The sequence below is a fragment of the Terrapene carolina genome, unplaced genomic scaffold (genome assembly GCF_002925995.2).
Source record: "Terrapene carolina triunguis isolate 2854851 unplaced genomic scaffold, T_m_triunguis-2.0 Scaffold629, whole genome shotgun sequence".
Classification (NCBI taxonomy): domain Eukaryota; kingdom Metazoa; phylum Chordata; order Testudines; family Emydidae; genus Terrapene; species Terrapene triunguis.
Genome location: NW_020664980.1, coordinates 706,139 through 720,400, shown reverse-complemented (window position 1 = coordinate 720,400; position 14,262 = coordinate 706,139). Strand labels below are relative to the sequence as shown.

Below are 14,262 nucleotides of genomic sequence, written 5' to 3'. Positions count from 1 at the left end.
CACAGTCTCCGTGGTGTCCATGGAAGGGTGGCCAAAGTACACTACTGACAAAGTTTCCTTGAAAGATTCTACCAATCTGAGAAACGTTCTCCATACTTAAAATGGGGGCAATATCTTTCAAACCTGTAGAGATTGTTGTACCCTATCCTCAGTTTCCTCCTTTCTGTGTTTGGGGCAGAAATTAGAAGGACAGGGTGAGTGGGATGGAGGTTGTTTATGTTTTTGTGCTCTCCTTCCCTGAACTTGAAGCAGTTGGCAGCATACCCAACCCTGGTGTAAATTAGAGTAGCCACAGGGCTGCTCTAAAGTACACAATCCTTCCCAGGGCCCAGCAAAGAATAGCCATAGCACAGTGTACTCTGACTACAACCCCTCCTTGCTCCCCACTTTCTATTCCCCACCTCCAGCCTATAGTCCCTGACTTGCCCCCTACACTAGGATCAGGGATGGTATTGAACCCGTATGCCAGCTCCATGCAGGCTGCAGCAGTCCTAGGTGATATTTCTGTCCTTTTATTTTGCCAGAGCAGTGAAAAGGGGGCCTTATGTAACTGAGAATCAGATGATCCAGTAGATGCACCCACAGTAAAGCCAGAAGGATTCAAGCCCCTCTTGTTTTGAAGGGTTTTTTTCAGCTGAAAAACAAGCAAACAAATAAATAAAAGTGTGTGAGGTTCCTCCCACCAGCAATAAATGCAAGTGAGTTCTGAACGACCTCTGAAGCCTCCAAACGTTTCCATCTCCACCAATACAGAGTAGACGGCTCTGCCACCACCACACCCAGCAGGTCCGTGCACACAAACATTCCCACTGCTCCCTCTTCACAGCATGACAGCAGGACACAGACAAAAGAAACCCTTCAGGGCAGTTGAGACTCTCAGACACATCTAGCTTTATTTTTCCTGTCAGAAAAGTTCAAGAATTACACCAAAAAATACTTCAGTCTCTGCTACCTACTGACAAAACGCACACCACAAAATTATAAATTGTCCAGTCGTTTGTCGGAGTTTTGATTTTTCTGTGGTGGGGTTTGTACATTTCAAGTGAGAAATGAATTTACAGGTGAAATATGGGGGGGGGGAGTCAGACGATGGGGTTTGGCACTACAGTTTAGCTATACTATACAATTGCTTATCATGACTCCTGTCAGCTCAGTCCTGCCCCCATTTACACCAGGCTAGTCCCGTTCAAACCCCTAGGAGCTGTCTGTGCATAATGAAGGACAAAACTCTGCCCAGTGGGTTTGGCTCCCAGTTTCTAGCCCGCAATACCCACAAATCTGATCAGCAGGCTTGGTGAAATGCAAACCTTAAACTCCAAACCCAAACATCTGTCTTGTCCTACTCCTGGTGCTTATTCTTTTGAACTCAAGCTGACTGCGATCACACGTATTTTAACTGTCACGCTGCTATGTTTTGGGTGGCAGCTCTGGAAAAGAAAATTCCTTTTGCTCAAGTCTTACAAAACAGACATGCTTGCTCAGATCAACTTACATGCTAGACACTGGGCTGTGTTTGAACACTGTACAGGGCTGGACTCGGCTTGGGGTTTGTTTTTATGTTCACGGGTTTATAAGTCAACTCATACTTTGAATTTTGATAGCACTTTCTATCATTAACTCTCCAAATATTTTACACACCAACAGACCAAACCCTCACAATCCCCACATAAGTAGTGTCCATGGAATAAGGACCAGGGGAAAATGAGGCACAGAGGGGGCTTGATCCTTTAAAATGCTAACCCTCTCCTGTGAGGTGCTAAGCATCCTAGATTTACAATGAAGTTATTTGTTTCTTTGCTCTCCAAAGACGTGCTCAGCATCTCAAAGGATCAGGCCCCATGTGACTTGCCCAAGATCACACAGGTAATCTGTGGCAGAACTGGGAATAGAGCCTGACTCCCAGTCCTGTGCTGAAGATATTTAAACACAACAGCTTCCTTCTCCTGCTCTATGTCCAAAACACTTAATCCTGACAAACCCACTGAAGATCTCCAGTACCATGACTGTGTATTCCAAATCCCTAGATCTTTCTGTTTTTAATTCAGGCCTCAGACTGCACACACATGCGTGTGTACTTCTCTAGCCACAAACTAATGCTGATACTGTATTTTGTGCAGCTCAGTTTGCCAATAGAAGGACCCTGCTTTGGCAAGTTTAACTGCCCAGTGACGTGATTTGTAAAAGACTTCCCCTCTACCCCTGCATGTCAAACAAGGTATTCAAGTGTTCTTCCATTATATACTGCTCTAGGGGCACAACTTTCTACCAAAGATACAGTTTCTGGGAGATTCTCTTTGCTTGATTCCATCCTCTCTGGTTGTTTTCTGAATTTGCTTTTTTTGTTTTTTCATTTATTTTTCTAACAAATATTTAAGCAATGATTTTAAAAATATTTTTACATCGTAAAGTTACAGTCAACATCAAACATGCCTTTGTACAAGAGCTTGGCCCGGTTACAAATCAACGAGAACAATGCACAAAAAGAAATATCAATTGAGATGACTCCTGCACTTGAGTTTCATTTCTTCTTGTCGGGCTGTTAGCACAGCGCCCCCTCTGAGGCAGAGCGATACTTCATAGACACGGTGTTGTTTCCCTACTCCCAACCCCTCCCGTCACCACTGAGTAGTTTTAATGGCCTTCTGTCTTGGCAGCCTTGGCTTCATGGTTTACCGATCCCGAAGAAAGCCAGGGCGATACAGACCGTGAGCTGGTTTGCTTAGCCATGCTGTAATGGCTTATGACAGTATAGAATCTGCCCCGGGAATTGGAATCCTGTGCTGAGTAATAGGCATCCAGGGAGGCTGGGATACATCTCTTATGCTGGAGAGAGGGAAAAAGCAGGACAAGTAAGTAAAAGTCACATTACTTAACATTTAGTTTAAACTCCCAGTTGGTTCTCACGTGGATGACTGACTCATCTCACTGGTTCATAGCAATTGGGCTACTTGCGCCAATGGAAACATGTGCTCCTCCATTGACAAATAGCTTGGGGAATGCCCAGAAACATTAGATAGCACAGGGCACTGAGACGGGGTCAACAGATGTCAAAAGCTGCTGGAATTGGCAGCCCTGATTAAGACTGGTTTCATTCTGTGAAACAGAACCAAAATTACAGAATGGGGATCCTGCTGCTCTGGCACGGCACTGGAACGCACTAAGATCAGGCATCTGGCAGCGGTACTGGAAGAGGACGTTGGTTAGCTCACAAAGCGTTGGATTGACAGCCCTGCAGACTGACGTTCTCTATTAATCCATAGAACAGATACAGGCCAGACAGAAGCAATGTAAGCTTCTTATGTGCTACCCTGCTGCCGTGCCTTATCTCTGACCTGCAGGAAAACCAGCCCTAGAGATGGGTGGCCAGTTCAGTCTCCATGGCCCTTTCTGTGCTTCTCCTCTGTGCTGAGGCTGCCAACTAGTCTCTACTGCTGCAATGTGGACCCTTGTCCACTAAGAACTGTACTGAGAAAACCAATTTGCTTTGTGTAGGCCACAGAAGAGCCAACAAATTGTAAGAACCTTTGGTCCAACCTGCTCAGATTGATAGTGGTGACATGGAGGTGAAGGGCCCCATTTATAATTAGCATGCCCCTGAGCCATCCAGTTTCTCCCCCCACCCCCCATTCTAGTGTGATTAAAGAGGGGCAAGACCAGAGCAGAACACTAAATCCAGAGTGCATGAACTCTGAGGAAATTCACATTCAGAATTCAAAAGTCATGACTCATCTCCTCTCTGATTTTATGTACACTAAGAGAATAATTTACAACGAACAATATATTGATTAACTGAGCCTCTTTTCCTGTTCATAGAATATCCCCAAAGAATTAGGACCTCTATGAATTTATTCACTGTAAATAATTAGTCAATGACTCGTTTTGCAAACTTTTTTAACTCTGTGGACTGAGCAACCAGTTCTCAATGACTATCTGATATTCAAACTCTGTTGGTTAGCTGTGATTGGTCAAATAAGTCACATGGTTTTGTTTCTGTTGGCCTACTGGACGAGGTGCAAAAGCATGCCTCTCAAATACTTGCACATGCAAATTTCAAAATCAGTATCAGTGGACGCTCGTGCATGCACCATTGAAATTTGCCTTGCATGAACATTTATGCCAGAAAAACTTAATCACTTGAATGTTTGTGGGAAGCAAACCCAAAATTCAGCTGCAGTGCATTCATTCCAAAACATGAGGGATTATTTAGGAACATTTGTTTGTGGCATTCACAGAGATCTAATCCTGACGATTACAATATAAAATGATGGAAGCAGATGGAAGTTCACATTTTCCAAAACATTGACCACTTTTCAACATATTCTTGTAAATGCTCTGTTAGACTCTGACCATGAAGTCAATTGAATTGTCAGAGATGATAGAATCTATCTGGCTGGAATCTCTTACCTTATAAACAAATCCATCTGGGCAACTGTGATCATAAGTAAAGGCTTTGTATACCACAAGAAAGACTATGCAGGCAAGGAACGCAAGAGCCAGACTTATGAGAATAGTGACCTACAAAAGAGGGATAATATTACTCTACATATGTTAAAATGGCATATGAGCAATCTCACAATTAAATGACATATATTAACAACCATTCGAATGGCCTGCAGTCTTCACTCCCCTGTGCTGTATTTAACTAAGCGTAGTAATTGAATGAGTGCTACATCCAATATCCCTGAATTTTGTCATGCTTCCCCCCTCGACCCAAGACCTTTGATGTTGCATTTTCGACGTTTAATCCCTTACACATTTCTAGATATTCGCTAGGAGATTTAGTGCTCTAAAAGGCTTTGTGTTCTCACACTCTAATCTTGGCATCAATAGAAAGTATCTGCATAAGGGCCCGCTGGTGTCAATCAGAGGTCACAAACTGGGGGAATATTCATTGTCTAACCAGCTGTAGCCAAGGTTGCCTCCTGGCCCTGGTAAGATCCTATTTTTTCCATTTACCAAGGGCAGGTGAGTGGGTAACAAGAATAAAGTCTCCATGACACACTTTACTTCTATGCCTTCTAAGTTACATTCAGCCTGATGTTACATGGTTAAATTCTGCCTAGATTTCCTGGTGGGAGGGAAAGGGGTGTCTTCCCCTACCGTTCATAGCTGCAGAATGGTGACCCAGCCCTTTGTTTTAAGAGCCAGGCAAAGGACCAGCTAACACGTCCTGTATAGTGATGATCACAGGGAGTGTGCTCAGGCAGATTGAGGATCTGGTGGTGATCAGGCCAATGCTTCTCTTCCCTTTGTGTGGCTGCTGGCTCCTGGCTAGGTCACTGACGATAGCACACACAGTGCTCCTCTTTGGACCCAACTCAGTGTTCTGTTCCCCCATGCCTGAGTGTGCTACCCCACCTGAGCCATTCTGCTTGCCTGGTGCAATGCCATTTTCTCCAAACCACCCGGGTTCTCTTGAAATGGAGTTACCAGCTTCATTCAGAGGACCTGATTCTGCTGTCTTAAATCAGGCAAATCTCCCACTGCGACCTGGATTGGGCCCTGAAATGCTCCCCGACCTTCTAACGAATCGGATGTGAGTTTCAAGTTTGCAATGAAACCCAAAATCAGGGGAAATTCTCGTGGTCTCAGGTTTCCCTGTGAACATCCAGCTCAGCAATAGCACTAATCCCCCAAAGGTTTTGCTTCTCCTAGCAGGGGTTCAGCAGGTGGGCAGCAGAAAGCAAAACAAGGCTTCAGCGCTGCAACCTGCCTTTGTGCTGCCAATACTATGACTACCCAGTTCTGTCAAGGCCGTTGCATCATGCTGACTGGATTGGCATTAAAAAATAATCATCCCTGGGGCTCAGATGTAGGCCACTGCCAGGGCCGGCTCCAGGCACCAGCTCAGCAAGCAGGTGCTTGGGGCGGCCAAGGGGAAGGGGTGGCACGTCGGGCTCTTCGGCGGCGGATCCCTCGGAGGGAAGGACCTGCCGCCAAATTGCCGCCGAAGAAGAAAGTGGCGCAGTGGAGCTGCCGCCGAAGTGCTGCCGATCGCGACTTTTCTTTTTTTTTTTTTTGTCGCTTGGGGCTGCAAAAACCCTGGAGCTGGCCCTGCCCACTGCACTACTATGGAGAGCAGAGGTCACATTCTTGCTCTGTGGGATGACAGGGGTGAGGAGTGCAATGAAGTTAAAGCTTAAAACCCCTGGGAGGCAGAGCGTTTATGGCCACTTCCCCGACCTGCTTGGCTGGCTGGAAAGGGCAGGAGCAGCTTCTCAAATGGGGCCTAATGCTTGTCCAAGGTTGCAGAGTGGCTGCCTGCACTGGTGAGGGATTGTAAGGCTCTTGCTGCAGGAACAGATTCTGTGTTCTGTGAAGCAAATGTGGGACCCTAGGGTAAGGAAATTGCTGAAACAAAGGGTTAAAGGCAATAATTAGCTTCGTTCTGCCCTCCTGCTTACTACTATGGCAAAGGGAGACGCAGAGACATACTCAGATCGATCTCTTTCAATGATGCAAGTTGTATACTTTATTATTATTTGGATTATAGGGCCCCCACTAATTATGCACACCTATAGTATCTACTCCTAGAAGCTGCTCCCTTAACCTATTCACAGTAGCCTGGTGATGTTAAGAAAGGAGAAAATACAGCACTATTTGCTATGGCAAAATAGACAGAATTGTCAGGAAAGGTAGCTACTCTATGCAATAAAGCACAGGCTTGTGCAATTCAGAATCTATAGTAGCACCATCCAGTTCAATTTAAAAAAAAAAGCTGACTATTGGATCACACTGTATTCTGCTTTAATTCTCTGGCAGTTCTCAGGGTCAGTAGGATAGGAATCCATACCTGGGCTCAGACAGGCTGTTGGAATTGCTTGCAAATCAGGAACAGATCTTCTGGCCTAGTAAATACTCCAGAAAGATGTGCCACATGGTGAGGTATATTCCCAAGCACACAGTGTCTGGTCCATTACTTATACTAAATGCTGCTACAGTAAACCTGGCAATGCCACCTACGATGGCCAAGACATACAAAGCTACATTTTCAATGGATGTTGTAAGAATGTTGAATGGAAAGAGTACAGCTAATGTCACATGTCCCCTGCGGAATCTAACTCAGTCCACTCCAAATCAAAGGGGAGAGAGGGGAGGGAAAGAATACTCTCATCTGCAGTGATTAATTATCCCTTTGTTAAATTAGAGAGTTTTAGAATGAAATGTAGAGAGATAATGAGGCCAGGCAAGATAGAGGCTAGAGTGACTGTTTGGTGACTCAAACACAAGGATTGCAGTGAATTCTGCAGCCTTCTCTGGCATCCTAATCTAGTTAAGCCACAGCCCCCTCCAGAATGAACTTTTCAAACTAAGGCCTGGTCTACACTACGAGTTTAGGTCGACTTTAGCAGCGTTAAATCGACTTAAGCCTGGACACGTTTACACTACGAAGCCCTTTCTGTCGACTTAAAGGGCCCTTTAAACCGGTTTCCTAACACCACCTCGACAAGGGGATTAGCGATAAAATCGACCTTAGGGGGTCGGAATTGGGCTAGTGTGGACGGAATTCGACATTACTGGCCTCCGGGAGCTATCCCACAGTGCTTCATTGTGACCGCTCTGGACAGCACTCTCATCTCAGATGCACTGGCCAGGTAGACAGGAAAAGCCCCGCGAACGTTTGAATTTCATTTCCTGTTTGCTCAGCGTGGAGAGCACAGGTGACCATGCAGAGCCCATCAGCACAGGTAACCGTGATGGAGTCCCAGTCCCAGTCCCAGGATCGCAGAAGAGCTCCAGCCTGGACCGAACGGGAGGTACAGGATCTGATCGCCATCTGGGGAGATGAAGCAGTGCTCGCCGAACTCCGAAACAGTAAAAGAAACGGCAAAACATTAGAAAAGATCTCCAAGGCCATGAAGGACAGAGGCCATAACAGGGACGCGCGGCAGTGCCGCGTGAAAATTAAGGAGCTAAGGCAAGCCTACCACAAAGTCAGAGACGCAAACGGAAGGTCCGGGGCAGAGCCGCAAACATGCCGCTACTACGCGGAGCTGCATGCCATTCTAGGGGGTGCAGCCACCACTAGCCCAAGCGTGTTCTATGAGTCCCTCTCTGCAAACGGGGAAGCGGGTTCGGCGGACGAGGAAGATGAGGATGGAGAGAACATAGATAGCTCACAGCAGCAAGGAAGCGGAGAAACCAGTTACCCCAACAGCCAGGATATGTTTGTCACCCTGGACCTGGAAACAGTAACCCCCGAACTGACCCAAGACCCTGAGGGCACACAGGGGACCTCTGGTGAGTGTACCTTTGTAAATATTACACATGGCTTAAAAACAAGCGTGTTTAATGATTAATGATTAATTTGCCCTGGCAATCGCGGCCAGTACAGCTACTGGAAAAGTCTGTTAACGTGTATGGGGATGGAGCGGAAATCCTCCAGGGACATCTCTAGAAAGCTCTCCTTCATGTAATCCCAAAGCCTTTGCAAAAGGTTTCTGGGGAGGGCTGCCTTATCCCGTCCGCCATGGTAGGACACTTTACCACGCCAGGCCAGTAGCACGTAGTCTGGAATCATTGCATAACAAAGCATGGCAGCGTATGGTCCCGGTGTTTGCTGGCATGCAGACAACATCCATTCCTTATCACTCTTTGTTATCCTCAGGAGAGTGATATCATTCACGGTCACCTGGTTAAAATGGGGCAATTTTATTAAGGGGACATTCAGAGGTGCCCCTTCCTGGTCTGCTGAACAGAAATATTCCCCGCTGTTAACCACGCGGTGGGGGGGAGGGTTGAAGTGACCATCCCAGAGAATTGGGTGTGAGGGGGAGGGGAGTTAGTTGGGTTTGTGCTGCATGTTAAACCTGAAATCGCAGCCCCTCCTTTTACATTGCAAACCCATTTTAAATGGCACGGGTGCTTGGTATGGGAAATGAGGGCAGAACTGTTTGAAACCATCCCCACATGTTAAGAAGGTTAAAAAAGCCCAAAGACTATATGTCTTACCATGGCTGCCTGCAAGCTGAAATCTGTGTCCTGGCACTGCGTGAGTGATCTCTCACACCAAACCAGGAGACTCTCAATATAAGAGGAAAAATGCGACCTTGTAACGAAAGCACATGTGCTGTGTGATGTTGTGAACAGCAAAATCTAACGTGAAAGAGTCTACCCATTGTTCTCTAAAATGTATCTTTTTTAACAACCTCTCCCTTCTCCACCAGCTGCAAATCTTACTCCTTCGCAGAGGCTAGTGAATATTCGAAGAAGGAAGCGAAGGACGCGTGACGAAATGTTTACTGAACTTCAGACTGCCTCCCACGCTGACAGAGCACAGCTGAATGCGTGGAGGCAGTCAATGACTGATTTTAAAAAAGCCCAATATGAGCGAGAGGAGAGGTGGCGTGCTGAATCGCGGGCTGAAGAGGAGAAGTTGCGTGCTGAAACGCGGGCTGAAGAGGAGAGGTGGCGTCAACTTGTAATCAGAAAGCAAGAGTCGATGCTCCGGCTGCTGGAGCATCAAAGTGATATGCTCCTGCGTATGGTTGAGCTGCAGGAAAGGCAGCAGGAGCAGAGACCGCCGCTACAGCCCCTCTGTAACCAGCAGCCATCCTCCCCAAGTCCCATTGCCTCCTCACCCAGACGCCCAAGAACACGGTGGGGGGGCCTTCGGCCACCCACTCACTCCACCCTAGATGATTTCCATAGCAATAAGTTTTAAAGTTTTAAATTGGAGTGTGTCCTTTTCCTTCCCTCCTCCCCCACCCATCCCGGGCTACCTTTCCAATTATCCCCCTAGTTGTGTGCTGAATTAATAAAGAATGCATGAATGTGAAGCAACAATGACTTTATTGCCTCTGCAAGTGGTGCTCGAAGGGGGGAGGGTAGTGGGGGAGGGTGGGGTGGTTGGTTTGCAGGGAAGTAGAGTTAACAGGGTGGTGGGGGAGGGGCAGAGGGTTCATCAAGGAGCAACAAACAGAAGTTTCACTCCGTAGCCTGGCCAGTCACAAAACTGGTTTTCAACGCTTCTCTGATGCGCACCGCGCCCTGCTGTGCTCCTCTAACCGCCCTGGTGTCTGGCTGCGCGTAATCAGCGGCCAGGCGATTTGCCTCAACCTCCCACCCCGCCATAAATGTCTCCCCCTTACTTTCACATATATTGTGGAGCGCACAGCAAGTAGCAATAACAATGGGGAGATTCTTTTCGTTAAGGTCTGAGCGAGTCAGTAAGCTGCGCCAGCGCGCTTTTAAACGGCCAAATGCACATTCCACCACCATTCGGCACTTGCTCAGCCTGTAGTTGAACAGGTCCTGACTGCTGTCCAGGCTGCCTGTGTATGGCTTCATGAGCCATGGCATTAAGGGGTAGGCTGGGTCCCCAAGGATCACGATAGGCATTTCAACATCCCCAACTGTTATTTTCTGGTCTGGGAAGAAAGTCCCTTCCTCCAGCTTTCGAAACAGAAGAGACTGCCTGAAGACGCGAGCATCATGTACTCTTCCCGGCCAGCCCACGTTGATGTCGGTGAAACGTCCCTTGTGATCCACCAGGGCTTGCAGCAGCATTGAAAAGTACCCCTTGCGGTTTATGTAGTCGGTGGCTTGGTGCGCCGGTGCCAAGATAGGGATATGGGTTCCGTCTATCGCCCCACCACAGTTTGGGAATCCCATTGCAGCAAAGCCATCCACTATGGTCTGCACGTTTCCCAGAGTCACTACCCTTGATATCACCAGGTCTCTCATTGCCCTGGCAACTTGGATCACAGCAGCCCCCACAGTAGATTTGCCCACTCCAAATTGATTCCCGACTGACCGGTAGCTGTCTGGCGTTGCAAGCTTCCACAGGGCTATCGCCACTCGCTTCTCCACTGTGAGGGCTGCTCTCATCCTGGTATTCTGGCGCTTCAGGGCAGGGGAAAGCAAGTCACAAAGTTCCATGAAAGTGCCCTTACGCATGCGAAAGTTTCGCAGCCACTGGGCATCGTCCCAGACCTGCAACACGATGCGGTCCCACCACTCTGTGCTTGTTTCCCGGGCCCAGAATCGGCGGTCCACGGCATGAACCTGCCCCAGTAACACCAAGATTTCCACATTGCTGGGGCCTGTGCCTTGTGAGAGGTCCATGTCAATTTCCTCATCACTATCGTCGCCGCGCTGCAATCGCCTCCTCCTCAGCTGGTCCTGGTTTGGCTTTGGCATGTCCAGGAGGCTCTGCATGTTTTCCAGGACAATGCGCGTGGTGTTCATAGTGCTCAGAATTGCCGCGGTGATCTGAGCGGGCTCCATGATCCCAGTGCTGGCTATGGCGTCTGGTCTGAAAAAAGGCGCGAAAGTAGTATCTGACGGACCAGGGGAAGAAGGGAGGGAGGGAGAGAGGGAGGGAGGGGCGAGTGACACCGCGTACAGGTACAGGGAATTAAAATCAAGAAAGGTGGCTTTGCATCAGGGAGAAACACAAACAACTGTCACACAGAATGCCCCCCCCCCAAAGATTGAACTCAAAAGCCTGGGTTTAGCAGGAGGGAGGGGGGAAGCAAATGAATGGAGAATAAATCTATTTTTTACATCTTAAGACGACGGCGCAGCATGACTGATAGCCCTTGGCATTTTCTGGGTGCTTGGCAGCAAATACTGGGCGCTTGGCAGTAAGCCTTCAGGTCTATTGCACGATCTGATGCCCACTGCAGTATGACAACGATGGATACCAGTCGTAATATACTATCTTCTGCCCAAAAGGCAAGGGGTTGCTGCTGTATAGCAATGTTGCCCCATCCTGCGAATAATACATCTGATAACCATCATCATCAAGGCAAGGGGGCTGGTGCAATGCAGCCCCACGGCTGCCAGCCCCATGTCTGCCAGCACCCAGATAGCCCTCGGCCTCTTCTGGGTGCTTAGCAGACAATATTGGGCACTTGGCAGAAAATAGCATACTACGACTGATAACCATCATTGTCTGCCCGGGTGCCCATGATCGACAGCCACTGCAGTACGATGACGACGGTTACCAGTTGTAATATACCATCTTCTACCAAAAGGCAAGGGGCTGGTGCAATGCAGCCCTACGGCTGCCAGCCCCACAGCTGCCAGCACCCAGATCGCCAATGAAGGCTACCAGTCATGCTGCACCGTCTACCGCCAAAAGGCAGTAAGCTGCTGCTGCTGTTTAGCAATGCAGTCCCACGTTTGCCGGCACCCGGAAGAGATATGGTGACGGTGAGCTGAGCTGAGCGGGCTCAATGCTTGGCGTGGTATGTTGTCTGCACAGGTAACCCAGGTAAAAAGGCGCGAATCTATTGTCTGCCGTTGCTGTGACGGCGGGGGAGGGGCCTGACGCAATGTACCCAGAACCCCTCGCGGCACTGCTTTGCATCATCCGGGCATTGCGATCTCAACCCATAATTCCAATGGGCGCCGGAGGCTCCGGGAACTGTGGGATAGGTACCATAGTGCAATGCGCCGGAAGTCGACGCTAGCCTCGGTACTGTGGACGCGGTCCGCCGACTTCATGCACTTAGAGCATTTTAGGTGGGGACACACACAATCGGCTGCATACAACCGGTTTCTATAAAACCGGCTTCTATAAATCCGACCTAATTCTGTAGTGTAGACATAGCCTAAGCTTCCCCTTAAGGCCTGATGTGCTGAAAAGAGGGTCACGTAAGCACAAGGTGTCTGTGGGGGTGAGATTCAGATACTTATTGCCAGCCCTAATCAAATATCACTTGTAGGGAATTCAGTACTGCACCGGGGGTGGTTGGTAGAAACGCAGCACATTCGCATGAAAAATACTACCCACAGCTATGAAGATGTTGGCTCTTTTTACTATATGATGAATTGGATTTGCAGATGAATTTCAATGGGAATTTATTTGATATTCATATTCTGGTAGCCCAGATATTCTCAGCCTGGAGGAAACAGCCACTCTGCCCTTTTCATATTGCTAAACAGGAGGGGTCTGGGCTATATCCCAGCTAGAAGGAAGTGGGTGGAAAAGGAAGACGCAGCATAGAAAAGGTTGACATCATAGTAGCCAATCAGGATAAGGGCCCCATGGTGCTAGGTGCTGTGCAAACACAGAGGCAGGCATGGTCTTTGCCCCAAAGCTTACTATCTAATCTGTTTAACTGGCTTTTTCAATTGCCTGTCAGATTCTGCAGGTGCAATGTAAAAGTACTACCGGTACCTTTGAAATAAAAACACATCCAAATAAATACTCAAGAGATGTGTATCCTGAGAAAAACTCTCATCCACTAAAGATCTGCAACCCACCACTTTCCCCTTACCCACCACTCCAGCAAGAGGCTTGGGAAAACATCACTCTTACAGCACTTCCTGAAAAATCACCAAATCCCAGCTCTGGCAAGCCACGGCATTACAACAGCTCCTGCACTTCTGATGATCACAACTGCCAGTGTGTTGAGGGTGGGTAGTTTGATAATGATGGTGACTGAGCTCCCTTGGAAGTTGGCGAGATGGCACTACGGCAAGACTTATATGTTGCTATGCTAATATGAGTGTTTGGAGGGCAGCCCTGGATGCTGGTTAGAAGTCCTGAGAATGAAGTGTTGAACTATATGGCGCTGTTGCTCTGCACTATTTGCAGTGTATAGCACAGGAATCTTGCCAAGCCTGTTACTCTGGGTTGATTGGAGGGGACTGATGGGGGATCAGGGTAAGTGTAAGAGCAAAGAAGGACACAAAGTTACACTGAATATGTGCATCAATACACCTAAGAAAACCATACTTGTCAAAAAACCAACCTGCTGTTTCTACATAGCAAGAGGTTACTCATCCTCTGACCTATTTTTCAGTTCCCACAACCTTCCCCACCAGGGATATAGTATCATTCATTGGACTTTCACTACATCAAAGCCCATTCAGTCTCTGCCTCCCATGTCTACAGCACAATACCCTCCTTTTACACGGCAGACCAACCAGGCTCTCTCAAGCCCAGTCCTAGTATCTGGGCTAATTTGCCGCTTCAGAAGAGAATGGGAGTGGGGGAATAGTCCCAAAACTGTGAGATCATCATCTCCCAAGTCTAGAGACTAACATTGGAAACTGGCCATGAGGATGGCAGAGGCAAAGTCCCTCTCTAACCTTTTGAGCCAGCTAAGGTGGTCAAATTACTTGTTTTTCTTAAGGGTGAAAGACCAATCTCAGTATCTGAGCTCTTTGGGGCCCTGTTAATGTATATGCTATATGAGAAATCATTAATAATCTGACATTACCAGTCCCTTTCCTCTCTGCCAATTGAGCCTCTCATGACAATCGGCTCTCCTTAGACACGTTCTATTGTAACAGCAAAATGCTAAC

General features: G+C 47.8%; 1 protein-coding gene across 1 annotated transcript in view; it reads right to left on the bottom strand.

Moving 5' to 3' along the window:
- Positions 1–891: 891 nt before the first annotated feature.
- Positions 892–14,262, bottom strand: part of NSG2 (neuronal vesicle trafficking associated 2) — a 47,380-nt gene continuing 34,009 nt past the window's right edge. Inside the window, exons 4-5 of the mRNA XM_024199388.2 lie at positions 4,405–4,515; positions 892–2,823 (exon numbers count right to left, since the gene is read on the bottom strand). Of these exons, the coding sequence (XP_024055156.1) occupies positions 2,632–2,823; positions 4,405–4,515 (303 nt within the window). The 3' untranslated portion in view covers positions 892–2,631. The remainder of the gene's footprint in view (positions 2,824–4,404; positions 4,516–14,262) is intronic.